Source organism: Psittacula echo, assembly GCF_963264785.1.
Source record: "Psittacula echo genome assembly, chromosome: 2".
Lineage (NCBI taxonomy): Eukaryota > Metazoa > Chordata > Aves > Psittaciformes > Psittacidae > Psittacula > Psittacula echo.
The window spans coordinates 131,664,314-131,681,237 of record NC_137737.1 but is presented as its reverse complement, the minus strand read 5'-3'; the positions used below and the strand labels follow the sequence as shown (position 1 = coordinate 131,681,237).

Genomic DNA, 16,924 nt, shown 5'->3' with positions numbered 1-16,924 from the left:
CCGCACGAGAAGCCTGAGCCGCCGGTTAAGCCGACACAGGCTCCTCAAAGCTGGTTCTCCTGAGCCCGGTAAGGCAACCACTGCCATGGTATTCCCAGCAGCTCCGCCGCGAAGCGCCACGCCCTACCGGCTGGGCTCCAACGCAGTCCCCTCACGGACCCTGCAGGCCCCGCCCGCAGCACCGCCAGCCACGCCCCGGGGCGGGGAGCAGTGACTCACTGTGCACAGCAACCTCGGCCCGCCCGCAGCGCATTCTGGGGTTTGGTAGTCCTTGCGTGTCTGATCTCGGCAGCTTTCACGCTCTGTGTTCGCCGGCTTTGGGCTGCGCGGAACATGGCGGAGCTGGAGCTAGGGCAGCACTGCGGGGTGGCGGATTGCAGACAGCTTGGTAAGGGACGGCGCGGCGGGGCCCGCGGGCGGCCGCTGATGGGAGTGCTGGGCTGGGTGAGGGACGCGGGGCGGGGTACAGGGCAGTGGGGCTGCAGGAGCCGTAAGGGGGCTGTGAGGTGTCTCCCCTTGGAGGTGCCCTGCGGCCTGCTGCAGCCCTGCATGACCCATTGCCAGGGCCTGTCGCTTCAGCTGGGTCACTTGGCGGTTTGTCCCTGCTTTGCCAGCCGTCATTATGCTGTTTTTCCGTTCTTCATCCTTTCTTGCCTTCGCTGATCTCGGGAAATGATGTTAGTGGAATGTAACCGTTCAGAAAGAGGCCGCAAAAAAACTTGTAGTGAAAGCTTTGTGATGGGACCACTCGGTCTTACAGAGGAAGTGACCAATATCTTTGGATTTGAGCTTTGCAGTCCAGTTTTATGGTGGTCCATTAAGACCAAATCTGAAGAATGGAGAACTGGAGTAATGGCCTGGAGGTGGGTGTTTGCTGCCAGTGGTGATGTGATTTTATATGTAGGAATTGGAGGGGGATGTGTGCAGAGACTTAAGTATGTGCAGTTTAAATTAACAGTGTGTATGATATGAAGCACAGAGAAGAAGGAGCAGGATCATCAGGACTGTCAAATGGAGGGGACTTTAGGCTTTGTGGAAGGGGTAGCATCTCTTCCAGTTGTCAAGCCATCTAATAAAAATGTAAATTATCCACCTCTCCAGCAGTCAGTAAACAGTATTTTGAGTGGTCTCACAATAAATTAAATTTTTAGCAAAACTGTTAAGTTTGATGGCTAGCCACATGTTCTAGTTTCAAAGTCTGATATTGGACACACAGACCTCCTCCACCTTCCCCCCCCCCCCCCCCGAGTTTTAAAGCATAATTCCAGCTTCTGGAATATAATTTACTTATATGTTTTTCAGTAGGGGAGTTAACAGTGTAACTGTGTTACAAAAGCCACTTCTAGGTACTGTGTAGATGCAGTTGTTAAGTGTCCTTGTAAAGATACCTACTCCATGATACAGGTAAGCAAAAGTTAATCATGTAAAAATTAAGCTAGAAAATATTACCAAATCAATGACCATGTTGTCTAGGTGAAAACAAATATCTTTGTTTCAGATTTTCTCCCCTTTATATGTGATGGCTGTTCAGGCATCTTTTGGTAAGTTTGTAGAATCGTAGAGTATCTCAAATTAGAAGGGGCCTCAAAGGATCATTGAGTCCAACTCCCCGCTCCTTGCAAAACTACCTAAAACTAAGCCCATATGACTAAGAGCATTATCCAGACATTCTTTGTGCTCTGACAGGCTCAGTGCTGTGACTGCTTCCCTGGGGAGTGTGTTCTGAGAGGAAGGTTCCCTCTCGGTGAAGAACCCTTTTGTCATGCCCAGTCTGAAATTCCCCTGACACAGTTTCATTCCATTTCCTCGTGTCCTATTGCTGGTCACCCAGAAGAGATCAACACCTCTCTTTCCACTGCCCGCCTTGGGGAAGTTGTAGACTGCAGTGGAGTCACCCCTCAGCCTTCTCTTCTCCAAGCTGAACAACCCAGGTGACGTCAGTCACTCCTCATACATCTTGCCCTCAAGGCCTTTCACCATCTTACTCACCAGCCTTGGGACACATTGTAATGCTTTCATATCTGTATATTGAGGCACCCAAAACCGCACACAGTACTTGAGGAGAGGCTACAGCAGTGCAGTGTAGAGGAGGACAGGTGCCTCCCTCAACTCTTTAGCTATGCTCTGCTTGAGGTACTCCAGGGCAGAGTTGGCCCTTTTGGCTGCCATGGCACACTGTTGACTCATATTCAGTTTGCCATCAATCCCAACCCCAGATCTGCTCTCCATCTTCTTGTCTCCCAGATTGTATGTATAACCAGGATTACGTCATACCAGGTGGAGAATCTGGCACTTGCTCTTGTTAAATTTCGTATGGTTGGTGACTGCTCAGCTCTCTAGTCTATCCAGATCTCACTGTAATGCCTCTCTCTACCCATGAGGCAGTCAAGAGCTCCTCTTAGTTTAGTATCATCAACAAACTGACTTAATGTACATTTGATTCCTGTGACCAGATCATTTATGGAAATATTAAAGAGCACTGGCCCTAAAATTGAACCCTGGAGAACCCAGTGGTGACTGGCTGCCAGCCTGATGTAAATCCATTTACTATTAACTCTTTAAGCCTGACCTGATCACCTGTTGCTCAGCCATCATAGTATGGACTTGTTTAGCTGTGTGCTGGACATTTTGACCAGAAGGATACTGAGAGAGACAGTTTGCTAAAATCTAAACCCACCCACTACATCTACTGGCTTCCCTAGGTCAATTAGGCAGGTGACCTTGTCATAAAAGGAAATTAAATTAGTTTTCCTGTAAGATCTCAGTGTGGCAGTTGCACAGACCTAAGTGTAATATAAAAGGTCTGTGACTCAATTCAGATACATTCAGTTAAAAGTAGTTGCTTCATTGAAGTTACCACTTTCTTCCCAAGCTGCTGTTATGGAGCTTTGAAATCGGTGGGATTATCCTTAGGATACAGGTAGATTATTTTGGAAGGCATCTAATTTAGGCCCTGTTTTGTACTGATTTGTTTTTGGTGGAGCGAGCAGGGTATTTATTCTTGTAGGAAAAAAAAATAGTTTCTTCCAAGGTTCAAATCAGGGCTTGCAGTTTGATTTACACTTCATATTAGCAGAGGCCAGCTGAGATCAAGTCAGATCGACTACAGGCAGACTTCCCTTTTAACATCAGAAGCCTTCAAGGGATTTCTGTTACTGTGGGAGGTGATTCAAAATCCATTAAAACAGACAAACTCCAGTTGGTTTGAGCTGAATGCTTGAACATGCTAGTGGCCTATTCTCTTGAAATGGTTTGATATTTTGGGCCATAAGTTCCAAGCACTAAATGTTTTACTTAGGAAGAATATGATCAATCCATTCAAGATGTAAGTGCATAGGTTAAAACAAATTTTGCAGAAGATTCATTATTTAACGAAGTGTTGCCATGACAAAACTTGTCAGATCATTCTTTAAACATTTAAATGTTTTCACATGCAGTTTTCTTTGACTGAAATGTAGATAACGCTGTGATATTTTCTTCTTTTGCCACAAAGCCTTCAGCACAGGAGCCGGGATGCTCATGGGTGTTCTGAGGTAATCTAATAATATATGACTACCTTAAAATTAAAATTCTGTGTAACTTAACTGTCTATTTCCAGATAAGATATATACATACAGTGTATAAGTATGAACTATTTAATGTCTCATTGAGAATGTGACAAGCTTAAAAAAAATTAATCTACTCTTTTTCTGTCTGTCAGAAGTAAACTGAGTTTGATTAGGATGACGGTTCTTTTTCTAACTGAGCTAAACTTAACCAGGACAAAAGTAGGAGAGAATTGCTGGAATAGTTTTGCCCACAGAATGGAGAGCTAGCACGGTTCTTTTGAAAAGCTGGGATGGTGACTTTTATCTGTAGTATCTGTTTATTTACACAAAATATTTTGCACTAATACCTAGGTGAATATAAGAAACAATTCTGTGAAACCAGATCAGCACAGATCTTACCCATGCTCATACAAGGACTGTAATGGAAAGGAGCTTTTGCCAGTTTTATGTCCTTACTGTGAAAAACATTTTTGTCTAAGGTGAGCAGAACAGAGTGTTTAAAAACCAATACTCATTCATTAGTGTATGAAAAAGGTACTAAAAGTTCTGCACTGTTGTTTACAGACATCGGCATCAGTCAGACCATGAATGTGAGAAACTGGACACACCAAAACCTCGAATGGCTGCCACACAGCAGCTAGTTAAAAGTATTATAGGCAAGTACAGTGGTTTATATATTCTGCAGTTTTCTTCAGAAGGTTATTTGAGCTTGTGGCCTCCTCTGAGGGTTCAGATTTAACCAAATAAGAAGATTTCCTTGTTTAAATAGCCCTAAACTCACATGTCACTATGTAATACTGTTCATCTAAACTGAGACAACAGTATCATATGTAAGAGAATTTTTAAAGACTAAATAGGGCTCAGGTTTCTTTCAGAATTACTCCCATACAAAGACAGGCTAAGAAAATTGGAGCTGTTCAGCCTGAGAAGGCTGTGTGGAGACCTCATAGTAGCCTTCCAGTTTCTGAAGGTGGCCTACAAGGATGCTGGGGAGGGACTGTTCATCAGGGACTGTAGCAATAGGACAAGGTGCAATGGGTTCAAAGGGGGATTTAGTTTAGCTAGAAGGAAGAAATTCTTTATTGTGAGAGTGGTGAGGCACTGAAACAGGTTGCCCTGTTCCAGTTGTGAACACTCCATTCTTCGCAGTGTTCAAGGCCAGGCTGGATGGGGCTTTGAGCAGCCTGGTCTAGTGGAAGGTGTCCCTGCTCATGGCAGGTGGGTTGGAATTAGATGATCTTAAGGTCCTTTCCAACCCTAACCATTCTATGATTGTCTTGTTATCATTCAGGATACCTGATATCATGACATTGGGAGGACGTGAAAAGGATGGGAACCTTGGAGATGTAATGAGGCCAAATAGGCTAATTCCAAGATATATTCCAGAGATGGCATGAGTCATCATATTAACAGTAATAATATTGTTCTTAGATTCTAAAAAAAGTGAGGAAGCAAAAAGCAAAAAATGCAGAGGACTGAAAAACAGTGCAACAGCAGCAAAAGTGGCATTAATGAAGCTGAAAATGCATGCGTGTGGGGACAAGTCATTGCCTCAGGTCAGTGATGTTTGTTTTCAGTAGTGGAATTCTCAAAGGAAATGGAAAGTTTTCTAAATATCTTGATTTTCATCTAGTTCTCTCAGTTTGGTTTTGGATTTAATTCCTCAAGACCACAATCATTTATATGTATGTTTCAGCCTGGTACCCAAAAGCAATCTCACTACTCTTAGATCTGTTATAACGTGTCTCTGGAATTTGAAGCAGACAGGTCAAATTCCTTTATTTTATAGGAGAAATGTATTTGCCTACCACACAGGTGTCACCCAACACTGCCGAAACAGACAAGTTCATTAATGTTGCAAGAATTTTTACGTGGGGATTCCTAGTAGAATGATGACAGCAATCATAATTGCTGTTTTTCCCACCCAGGCTGAATTTGTTTTTTGTGGCATTGCAGTGTACCCTGGGGCCTTAGCATAAGAATGTGCCTTGTAAGGTTGAGTTTGGTAATTTGGAGGGTCAGGAGTGAGTATGCCAACTTAGGTTGGTACCAAGATATTTTCAGGAACAGGTTCAGCTATGCACCCAGAATTAGCATCTGAAGATTGAGGGTGGTATAAACAATACTCACAGTTTGATTCATTACCAGTTGAGAAATTATGTTTGTGAACTGAATGACATGATTATCATCCCATTCTTTAAATCGTGAGAAAGAGGGTACAAATAAGGGTAAGTATAATACAGTGGGTGTTGTGATCATCTTTTTACAGCTGAGGTTTCTGTGAAGGTAAAACGATGATTCCTTGGGTGCACTCCAGGTTTGTCCAGGCCAAAGAATCTGTCCAAGTACTGTCCAAGGACCTGAAGCGAAAACAAATTACTCATTCTTGGGCACTATCCAAGCCTCAGTGAAAGTTAAAGGGAGTCTCCATTCAGAAACAGTTTTCCATATGCCCTTTTCTCAGGGCATATGTCACAGATATTTTAACCATCAAAGGGTATTTAATAAGCACAGTTTCACCCTGAGAAAAATGATAGGCTGACAGTGGGGTTTTGGATCTTTTATGGATTGGAGAGCAGGAAAATGAGCTTTTTCCACCAGGCATGCAGTCTGCAGGTTATGTAGGCATCAGACAGCTTTAGGTAGGGCTTTACCTCATCTTCCTGTACTTAAACTTTGTTCTAGAGCTCATTTTAGTAGACTATTCCACTTCTTAACTGTTCCATTACTTTGGGGTCTGTGGGGCCCTGGAACACGCAGGCAACCCCACAGTGTTCACACCATTCCTGGATTTTTTTAATTTTTAAATGAGTGCTATTGTTAGAGTGCACAGCAGAGGGCGTGGGAGGGCATTTCCCTAAGCCTGGTATTATTTCAACTCCAGCAAGGATATAACGCCACCACTCGAGTGTTTGAGGGAGAAGTCCGATGTAATCTATTTGCCAAGTGGACCAGGGGACTTACTTTCTATCCCCCCTATCCATTTGGTCCCCAGAAAGGTGACTCCTGGCTGGAGCTTGGCGTTGTTCCTTTATCAATTGTTTCAATAGCCCAGTTACTGTTGCCCTGTATCTAGCTCACAGAATATCCATACCAAATATATTTAGGTTTCCTGGTTCCATTTGCTATTTTCAGGGGGGGTTCATGATATTTTTCTTGGTGTTCTTTTTTTTTTTTAACTTGTGGCACTGTTTCTCAAGAGACACTCTTTTTCCAGACTTGCTATCTGTCTTTAATTTGGTTATGCCAGTTCTAAATCCTTTGCTGATAGTTCACCTTTATATTTCTTCCTTTAACCTTTCAGCATGTCTGTTCTCAATTTTCCATACTGCAGCTAATAGCCAGCACATTCCTTCCATCTGTCCTTCTTAACTTTACACATATATTTCCATTTTTTAAAATTAATTCTTTATGGCTTTTGGATTGTGGCTTATTGGCTGTAGCCACTTTGTGAGATTTTCCCATCTATTTTTGTAAACCCCTTTCTCCAGGAGTCCCATTTACTGGGGAAGTCAGTCATCACTCTGACCCAAGGGCTCTGCCAACTACACCAATTTATTCTGTCACCAAACAGTGTGCGGACAGACATGTTCTTTCGAGGATCCCTGGCAGAATGATGACGGCACTAAGTTGTTGTTAAATCTGTATTATTTTAACAGAATTTATCAAAGTAGCACAGAATTTTTATAATCACAGTGTAGCACAGTTTTTTAAGTGGTGTAGAACAGAATTTTATAGCAAGCTGTCCTGGGTTCAGCAGTAGCAGTCATTTTTCTCCTTCTTAGTAGCTGGTGCAGTGCTGTGGTTTTGACTTTCGGCCTGGGAACAGCGCTGATAACACCAATGTTTTTAGTTGCTGCTTAGTCATGTTTAGTCTGACCAAGGACTTTGTGGGTCTCATGCTCTGCCAGGGAGGAGGGGAAGCCGGGAAGAAGCAGAGACAGGACACCTGACCCAAACTAACCAAAGAGGTATTCCATACCACAGCACGTCATGCCCACTGTATAAACTCGAGGCAGTGTCCTGGTTTAGCAGTAGCAGTCATTTTTTCTCCTTCTTAGTAGCTGGTGCAGCGCTGTGGTTTTGGCTTTCGGCCTGGGAATAATACTGATAAAGCCGATGTTTTCAGTTGCTGGTCAGAATGTTTACCCTGACCAAGGACTTTGTGAGTCTCATGCTCTGCCAGGGAGAAGGGGAAGCCTGGAGGAAGCAGGGACAGGACACCTGACCCAAACTAGCCAAAGAGGTATTCCATACCACAGCATGTCATGCCCAGGATGTAACTGAGAGTTACCCGGAAGGGCTAGATCACTGCGGGGTGGGGGCAAGATATTGGTCAGTGAGCGGTTGTATTCTCTTCCCTTGTTATTTCCTTTATCGTTATTATTATTGGTGGTAGCAGTAGTGGTTTATGTTATATCTTAGTTACTAAACTGTTCTTATCTCAACCCGTGGGAGTTGCATTCTTTCGATTCTCCTCCCTGTCCCTCCAGGATCGGAGGGAAGAAAGGTTGGGGGGGGGAAGTAGACTGCGTGGTTCTGATTTACGGCTGTCATGGTTTAAGCCCAGGCCGTAAATCAGAACCACGAAGTCCACTCCCCCCCCACCTTTCTTCCCTTAGCTTCTGGAGGGACGGGGAGGAGAATCAAAAGAATGCAACTCCCACAGGTTGAGATAAGAACAGTTTAATAACTAAGGTATAACACAAATCACTACTGCTACCACTAATAGTAATAATGATAAAGGAAATAACAAGGAAGAGAATACAGCCGCTCACCAACCGGTACCTCACCCCCACCCCGCAGTGATCCAGCCCTTCCGGGCACTCTCAGTTCTACATCCTGGGCATGACGTGCTGTGGTATGGAATACCTCTTTGGCTAGTTTGGGTCAGGTGTCCTGCCCCTACTTCCTCCCGGCTTCTCCTCCTCCCTGGCAGAGCATGAGACTCACAAAGTCCTTGGTCAGTCTAAATATCTGTGTTATCAGCTCTGTTCCCAGGCCGAAAGTCAAAAACACAGTGCTGCAACAGCTACTAAGAAGGAGGCAAAATGACTGCTACTGCTGAACCCAGAACAGTATCCACCCCTTATTCCATACCATTCACGTCATGCTCAGATCCCACATTTTCAATATACCATCACTTTCATCTCAGTGCACTCTTATCTTAGTGCGCGGACCAATTCCTATAAAGCTGCTGAGTCCATTCGGTCCGTGATGGTGGGCTCCATCTCTTGTAACAGTCTTTCAGAGCAGGAGAGGCCCATTGCAAAGTCCACCCCTCGATCATGAGTCCATCTCTATGTTGCATCTCTGCCCTGATGGCCTGAAGTGCCATGGGCCTATCAGGCTCAAAATAATTCACCCTCCCCTGCAGCAGTTTCTGCAACTTGTGGTGGGGGACTCCACACAGCTCCCTTCCATCTCCAATGCTTCCAAAGCACTGGAGGGGCCCAGTGGATTAGATACTCGCCCATACTGTCCCACACACCGTAACACTCATGACTGTCCAGCCTTGGGGAAAACCTCTCGGTCCCCCTGTATTGTCTAAACCCAGACAAGACCCAAACCTGTCTCTGCTTAACTCTTGGGATCAGACAAAATGGCCGTCGGTAAAACACACTCTGTGTGTGTGCCAACATGGTGATCCCCATCACAATCAGCAGGCAGGTTCCAAGGGTACCCAAAGGCCATTCAAAACCTTCAGAACTCTCAAATGATGCTGCCATGCTTGCCGGCTCTCTCACCACCAACTTCCTTTTTTCTGAGTCCAGATCTTCCTCTTCTGCCTTGCTGGAAAGTGCTGCGTGGTCTCCTGCATCCTCCTGCGGCTCAGGCTCACAGGGCTCGGCGGACGGCTGCCGGGGGATGCTCTCGGCCGCCGCGGGGCTGGGCTCAGCTGTGGGGCTCGGCTCCTCCGCCGCCTCCTCCCGCTGCTCGGCAGCCGCCTCCTTCCCGGCCTCCGGCCCCGCTCCCGCCGCCGCTTGGTCCCCGGGGCCGCTCTCCCGGGCCGCTTCGGCCGCCGCCGGCTCCCGGGGCCGCTCCCCTTCAGCTCCCCGCAGCCTCACAAAGACGGACGCGAGGACAAGGGCCAGGACGGTGAAGAGCAGCGGGACGGCCAGGTACAAGTCCACGGCTACGCCCATCCCGCCCTGCTGCCAGAGCCTGCCCATATTACAAGCCATTACCATAAAGTACAGTGAAACGAGAACCTTAGCCCAAGGCCCACACTTGATAAACACTAACACAGCAAATACCGTCTCTAAGTAAGCTACAGCATACTGAAACTGTGACATCAAGAGAAACAACTTTGAGAGCCAATAAATCAGCATTGTGCCTCGGTCAGATCTGTTGTTATCTCAACCCTTCAAGCCCCACATTGGGCACCAAAATAGAACTGTCGAGGTTTAAGCCCAGGCCGTAAATCAGAACCACAAAGTCCACTCCCCCCCCCCCCCCCCCCTTTCTTCCCTTCGCTTCTGGAGGGACGGGAAGGAGAATCAAAAGAATGCAACTCCCACAGGTTGAGATAAGAACAGTTTAATAACTAAGGTATAACACAAATCACTACTGCTACCACTAATAGTAATAATGATAAAGGAAATAACAAGGAAGAGAATACAACCGCTCACCAACCGGTACTTCACCCCCACTCCGCAGTGATCCAGCCCTTCCGGGCACTTTCAGTTCTACATCCTGGGCATGACGTGCTGTGGTATGGAATACCTCTTTGGCTAGTTTGGGTCAGGTGTCCTGCCCCTGCTTCCTCCCGGCTTCTCCTCCTCCCTGGCAGAGCATGAGACTCACAAAGTCCTTGGTCAGTCTAAACATCGGTGTTATCAGCTCTGTTCCCAGGCCGAAAGTCAAAAACACAGTGCTGCAACAGCTACTAAGGAGGAGGAAAACTGACTGCTACTGCTGAACCCAGAACAACGGCCTGGGCTTAAACCACAACAGGCAGTTACCCGGAAGGGGGAGATCACTGCTTGCTTGGGCTGGATATCGGTCGGCAGGTGGTGAGCGGTTGTATTCTCATCCCTTGTTATTTCCCTTATCATTATTATTATTGGTGGTAGCAGTAGTGGTTTTTTTTTATACCTTAGTTACTGGACTGTTCTTATCTCAACCCATGGGAGTTGCATTCTTTCGATTCTCCTCCCCATTCCTCTGGGAGCGGAGGGAGGAAAGAGAGGAGTGAGCAAACAGCTGCATGGTTTCTGAGTGGCAGGCTGGTCAGACTAAACATTACTGATTCGGAGAAAACTCCAGGAACAAACTTGCCAACAAAGTTTTCAAGTTGACAAGCAGGTATTCTTTATTGCGGCACTAGGAGAAATGAGGGATAGCTCCTCCTAACATGTGTCCCTGTATTGCTACACAAGCCGTCCTTATATAGTCCCTGGGCATGCATACATATTCATGAGGCTATGTATGGATTACATTATTTTCCAGAAAGTTCCCTACATGCGTACAAAAATGTGGAGGTGGTCTTTGAGGGTTGTTTACTTCTTCCAACAGTCTTCATCATTCTGGCAGCCTTTGAAGCACGCACAGTAGATGCTTATACCAGCTTAATTGGTTCATTAACATCACAGACATAACAATCCTCCTGTCCTTCTACTTATCAGTTAGTTTAACTGCAGCCCATCCTGGACACCTGCCATTCCCAGATACTCCTTATCCTTGCGTCCTGTTCTTCTAGCCTTTTTTTTTTACATTCATTTTGTACTAAGGTCATAGGGCCTAAAACTACAACAACTACAATGGCCTATCTTATACAAGAATTCTCAGTATGTTCTCTAGCTGTACTCTGTTTTATTTTTTTTTCTGTGAATCATGCATCTCGGTAATTTTCCATTGCTACTGTTACAAAGCTATCAAACTTAACATTACTTAAAACTGATTCTAGAGGTTTATATATTCCATTTTGTAATTTTGTGCCCCCCGCCATTGTCTCATTACTAAGCAGCAACTAAAACCATCGGTGTTATCAGCGCTGTTCCCAGGCTGAAAGTCAAAAACACAGCACTGCACCAGCTAATAAGAAGGAGAAAAAGGACTGCTACTGCTGAACCCAGGACAACAGCTTAGCTTACTGTTCCTAATCACCTGGATCCTCTGCAGATCGGGTCAAGTGTTACTACTTGGCGTGCAGTATCAATATTGCAGTCATCTTCATCAGGGACTGTAGTGATAGGACAAGGGGTAATGAGTTAAAACTTAAACAGGGGAAGTTTAGATTGGATATAAGGAAGAAGTTCTCTACTGTAAGCGTGGTGAGGCACTGGAATGGGTTGCCCAGGGAAGTTGTTAATGCTCCATCCATGGCTGTGTTCAAGGCCAGGTTGGACAGAGCCTTGGGTGACATGGTTTAGTGTGAGGTGTCCCTGCCCATGGCAGGGGGGTTGGAACTAGATGATCTTAAGGTCCTTTCCATCCCTAACTATTCTATGATTCTATGTCTTGAAACATGTAAAAGAATACAAGTCCCTCACTCAGTCCTTGGATGAAGCAGATGACAGTAAAATCATCCCTGGCCACTGATTGTGGGTTTTCCTGTCCAGCAGCAGTTCTAGTCCAAGTCCCACTTAGGGCTTGTAACTGCTTGATTTATGACAGTGATCTGTATGCTGCTGCACTTCCCTGTTCTGTGACAGGCTCATCACCACTGGCTTGGCTGGATGCCTAGGACCTTCAAGGCCAGCAAGGATGGGAGTAGTCATCCTGGTGCCCAGGGACCTTGAGGCTGAAGGGGAGGGGAACGGGAAAAGTCTGCCTGGTGTGCAGGACCTTCAGGGCTATCAGGAGAGAGGGAGAGGGACTGATCCATGACTAGTTTGGTCACAGAGAATGTCTGATTGATACATAAAATGGCATTAGTTATACCAATGTTATTACCGGGGGTATCAGTCACACATGGCAAACCCATCTCAAGGGATGCTTTTCATGCTGAGTGATGAGAGGCTTCTGACGCAGACAGGACACAGCTTGCACAACTCTATACCAGTCATATTGAGCCTGTCTCATACAAAACTTAGCTTCTGTTCTGCAAAGCTCCATTTTTATTTTTGCTACTTAGATATAATAGGCATATATTGCATTGCTGGATGAAGGGCTTGAGGTCAGTTGTTCCTGCCTTTGTGTTGGAATAGGGTTTTGACAGTTGCTTTCAGCCTTTCATTTCTTTGATTTTTCAAAGTTATTTCACAGACTCCTTTATTGTTTTTCACTACCGTGGCCAGTCAAAGCTGGTATTCAAGTCTTTTCCACATATCAGGATTATGTGGGGTTTAGAATCTCCTTGATTCTTTCATCGAGAGTTCCACTTTAGATCTGTACTTACACATCCTCTTAAAAGAACTGTATTTAAATTGTTTTTCACCATATTGTTATGTTGCAGCACATCACGTTCAGGCCCATTGAATTCATTTATAATACTGAGAACATTCTATGTGATAGTGATAGTTTTATTGTTAGGTCTTATCTTAGTAGAGTGCATTTAATTACTGTTTTTAAAATAACTACAGCTACTCCATTATTGAGTCCTCTTATTCTTTTTTTATACTTTGTTATGCTTCGAAAACTGCTTATGCAGAAGTCGTAATACAAAGATCTGCTTATATCATTCATCAGATAGAACCACTGTAATAAATGTGCTGGACGGAAAGTGATTAACTGCAAATATTGTGGAACATAATTTAAAAAGTCCACCTTGAATATATGTAAGAAATTTTTAAAAGTGACTTCCTAATTCCAAAGCTAGTAAGCTCTAAAAAGTGTAGTACAAATTACTGTATGCTGATTTCTCTTACTAGTCATTTTCTCATGTGGATATTAATTGTTTAATCATCTAGAATAGTGATAATTCTGACTGAAAATTTAAGCCTACGAGTCTCCAGCACCCTCTATTTAAATTGCTAGACTCCTAGCTGCCTTCTGACTACCTTGTTCTAGTTCAATAAGATTTTTTTGAATATGAATTTTCTGGAATGCTTCTTATGCACATCACTTCTCTCATTGTGATTATAAAGAAGATTGACACATTTTCTTGGAGGTGCACAGCAAAAGGACAGGGAGCAATGGGCACAAGCTGCAACATGGGAAATTCCAGTTAGATGATAGGAAGAAAAATCACAATGAGGCTTGTCAAACTTTGGAGCATGCTTCTCTGAATATTTGTGGAATTTACTTCTTTGGGATGTTCAGAACTTCTTTGAATCTGACTTGGATCAACCTGATCTACCTTTACAGTTAGGTCTAGCTTTAAATTTTCCCCTGCTTTGAGTATTGTTTTGGACCACATAACACCAGAGGTCCTCCTTCCTGACCTTTCTTATTCTATGATCAGGAATATGAGTTACAGACCTGACCAGCTCAAAACAGGAGGGTCATGCTGTAAAGTAGCATTAGCTGTTGTGTCCCTGACCGACTGGTATTTTCTTGGATATGGCACAGAAGTTCCGGAAGGTATATCCCATAGGTAAGGGTGCAACAGTAGAATGAGTTGGTTTGTGAATTAAGTTCCAGTGGACTGGAGTAACAACTGTAGGAAGTGTGGGGCACTTATAGCAGTTGGGTGATGTTGGCATGTGTCCGTAATAGAATGGCCACTGCGTTAGCTGGTTTACAAACTGTCATTTACATTTTGGCAAGATACAGATCCTGCTTCCATTGCCCCTTTGTAATATTCCTAGATGTTAAAGATTTTCTTGTGTGTGGAGAGCATTCAAGTTTTGAGAAAAATGCACAGATTGAAATTCTAGCTCAGCTTTATGAACGTAGCTGGGGAAAAGGTAGTTCTGTATTTTTCTAGGGAGGGCCTATGTAAATAATTCAAAAAGAAGACTTCTGTCTTGTTTGATCGTGTCTGGCTTGGGCTCAGCAAGAGCGGTTTTAACTGGTGAATATACCAGTCATGCTTGTGCTGTGTCTTCTGTTGAATGTCAAGAAGAAATAACCTTGGAGAAGGGATTGTCCTGATACCCTTCAAAACCTTTTCCTCATAGGTTACTTTTGTTTTGGTCTATCAGATACTGAAAAAGTGTTTAGCACAAAAATGGTAGAAAAACAGGATGAAGGATTAGCTGGCCATGACTGGGAGTGTTGGTTTGTGAAGCGGGCATTTCTGGTTGTCATGGTTTAAACCCTGTTGTCAAGTTAGCCACACAGTCCACTCCCTCTCCCGCCCTTTTTTTTCCCCCCCTCCCCCGCTCCCCAAGGGACGGGGAGGAGAATGGAAAGAATGTAACTCCCACGGGTTGAGATAAGAACAGTTTAATAACTAAGGTATAACACAAATCACTACTGCTACCATCAATAATAATAATAATAAAGGAAATAACAAGGGAAGAGAATACAATACCACCCGTTGAAAATGAGCCTGACCGAGCAGTGAGCCAGCCCTTCCAGGTAACTCCCAGTTACATCTCGGGCATGATGTGCTGTGGTATGGAATACCTCTTTGGCTAGTTTGGGTCAGGTGTCCTGTCTCTGCTTCCTCTCGGCTTCCCCTCCTCCCTGGCAGAACATGAGATTCACAAAGTCCTTGGTCAGACTAAACATTTGAGCAGTAAATAAAAACATCGGTGTTATCAGCACTGTTCCCAGGCCAAAAGTCAAAACCACAGCACTGCACCAGCTACTAAGAAGGAGTAAAAATGACTGCTACTGCTGAACCCAGGACACTGGTACAGTGAATTGTTCGGTTTTAACCACCTTTGCATTCCAATTTGAGACATTATACTGCTGCCCAAAGACAGCACTGCTTATTTATATTCACCTTCTTCTCCCCAGAGTAGTCATTATTATCCAACAAAACCAGGACAGTCATCTTTTCATTTCTCTCTATATGTATCAGTCTAGCTGTGGGACTCTGGCTCAAGATGTCTCCACCTCTCTGAACTTCTTGTCCATCATGCACGTGTCTGCAGCTGGAGGGGATTTGACTTGATGATCTCAGTCATTTATGTTCTGCAGGAAACTGGGGCCTTGGTCTTGATGGAATAGTACAAGTTTGAGTTAGTAATTTTGGGGTTGAAATGTAAAGTTTGGTGGTTTTTTTTACTGAAAAACTGTTAATGTGTATGACTGGAATTATGTGCTGCTTCTGTGAATAATTTTTTGTTTATTTTTCATGTTTTTCTAGACAGAAAGAATTTATTTTCAAGTATTTTTGCCAAAGGGAAACAAAGAGAAAAGCAAGCCTATGTTCTTCTGCAGTAAGTGGAGTATTGGCAAAGTAGTAGATTTTGCAGCTTCTTTAGCAAGCCTTAAAAATGACAACAACAAATCAACATCCCAGGTAAATCAGTAATAATAACAAACATTTTCCAGGTTGTTGGATTTTGATTTTGTTTTGGTGGTTTTTTTAACCACTTAGTCCCTCCCCCACCCTACTCCTTGCATCTCAAACAGGCAAATCCTGATGTTAATTTCTGTGCTGTTTGTTTTGCAGAAATTGAGATTATGCCATGCTGCCTCTGGAGAAGCCTTGCCATTTGAGCACACATTGGAAACATGGCTATCTGATAAAGACTATCCATTGTACAATGGCGGAAATATAATTTTGGAGTATCTTAATAATGATGTTCTATCTATAGAAGATACAGAGTCATACTTTAGTTAACCAGTAAATTATAACAAACAAACAAACAAAGATTTTTTTTTTTTTTTTTTTTTTTTAAAGAAATGTGGTATTTAACAAAACCAAGTCCAGTTTTATTCTAAAGTCATTGGTATGCCAGGGTCTGTCCTCAGTTGTAAAGACAGACCTCCCATCAATTTCTCTATTTTTTGACTGACAGAAGAGCTATGTCCTGAAAGAAAAATTAGTTATATTATTAACTAATATCACAAATATTCACTTTCTATAATAAATGCTTGCTTTATTTAGCTGCATCATGTCAATATTTTTTTCTTAAATTTTATATTTTATGTAAATTATGAGAAAAGTATATATTAAAATCAATAAATAATGAAAATGTAAACTTGCAATATATCAATTCTCTGAAGGAAAGAAACACATTACACTATTGCAGCATCTTTTCTACATCTACAAGAACATATTTCATTGAGTTTGGCATCCAGCACTGTCCATGCCCCTAGTCCATGTTTTCATCTCGTGATAGCGTAACAACATTAGAAGGAAAGCTTTCTGAAATGAAAGTAAATTCACACAGATGTCTGTCTTGTGTTTGTAAATCTCAGCATTATTTTGTGATTAGAAGGAGGATAAGAACCTGAAATTATCCTTTTCTAATTCTTGTATAGAGGAGGAAGAAATATGGTAAGAGAGGAAGAAATACAGCTCAACTAGAAGCACAGCATTCCACAGCTTGCATTTTCATCCTGGCATTTCCAGCCTCACATAAATCTGT

At 43.6% G+C, this 16,924-nt stretch overlaps 1 protein-coding gene across 3 annotated transcripts; it reads left to right on the top strand.

The window, feature by feature from the left end:
- Positions 1-333: 333 nt before the first annotated feature.
- On the top strand, positions 334-16,339 carry ZFAND1 (zinc finger AN1-type containing 1; the record flags this gene model as incomplete). 3 transcript variants are annotated; one of them, XM_080610910.1, is made up of 8 exons in its annotated part: positions 334-388; positions 1,499-1,541; positions 3,494-3,533; positions 3,900-4,027; positions 4,113-4,204; positions 4,980-5,104; positions 15,694-15,849; positions 16,003-16,339. In XM_080610910.1, the coding sequence occupies 8 exons, from the start codon at positions 334-336 to the stop codon at positions 16,171-16,173; spliced, it is 810 nt and encodes a 269-aa protein (XP_080467036.1). In that variant the 3' UTR covers positions 16,174-16,339. The 3 variants fall into 3 exon arrangements, with proteins under 3 accessions (XP_080467036.1, XP_080467034.1, XP_080467035.1); XM_080610908.1 differs by lacking the exons at positions 334-388; positions 1,499-1,541; positions 3,494-3,533 and adding an exon at positions 9,323-9,670 and having other exon boundaries at positions 3,807-4,027; XM_080610909.1 differs by lacking the exons at positions 334-388; positions 1,499-1,541; positions 3,494-3,533 and adding an exon at positions 9,323-9,670 and having other exon boundaries at positions 3,807-4,204.
- Positions 16,340-16,924: the final 585 nt, after the last annotated feature.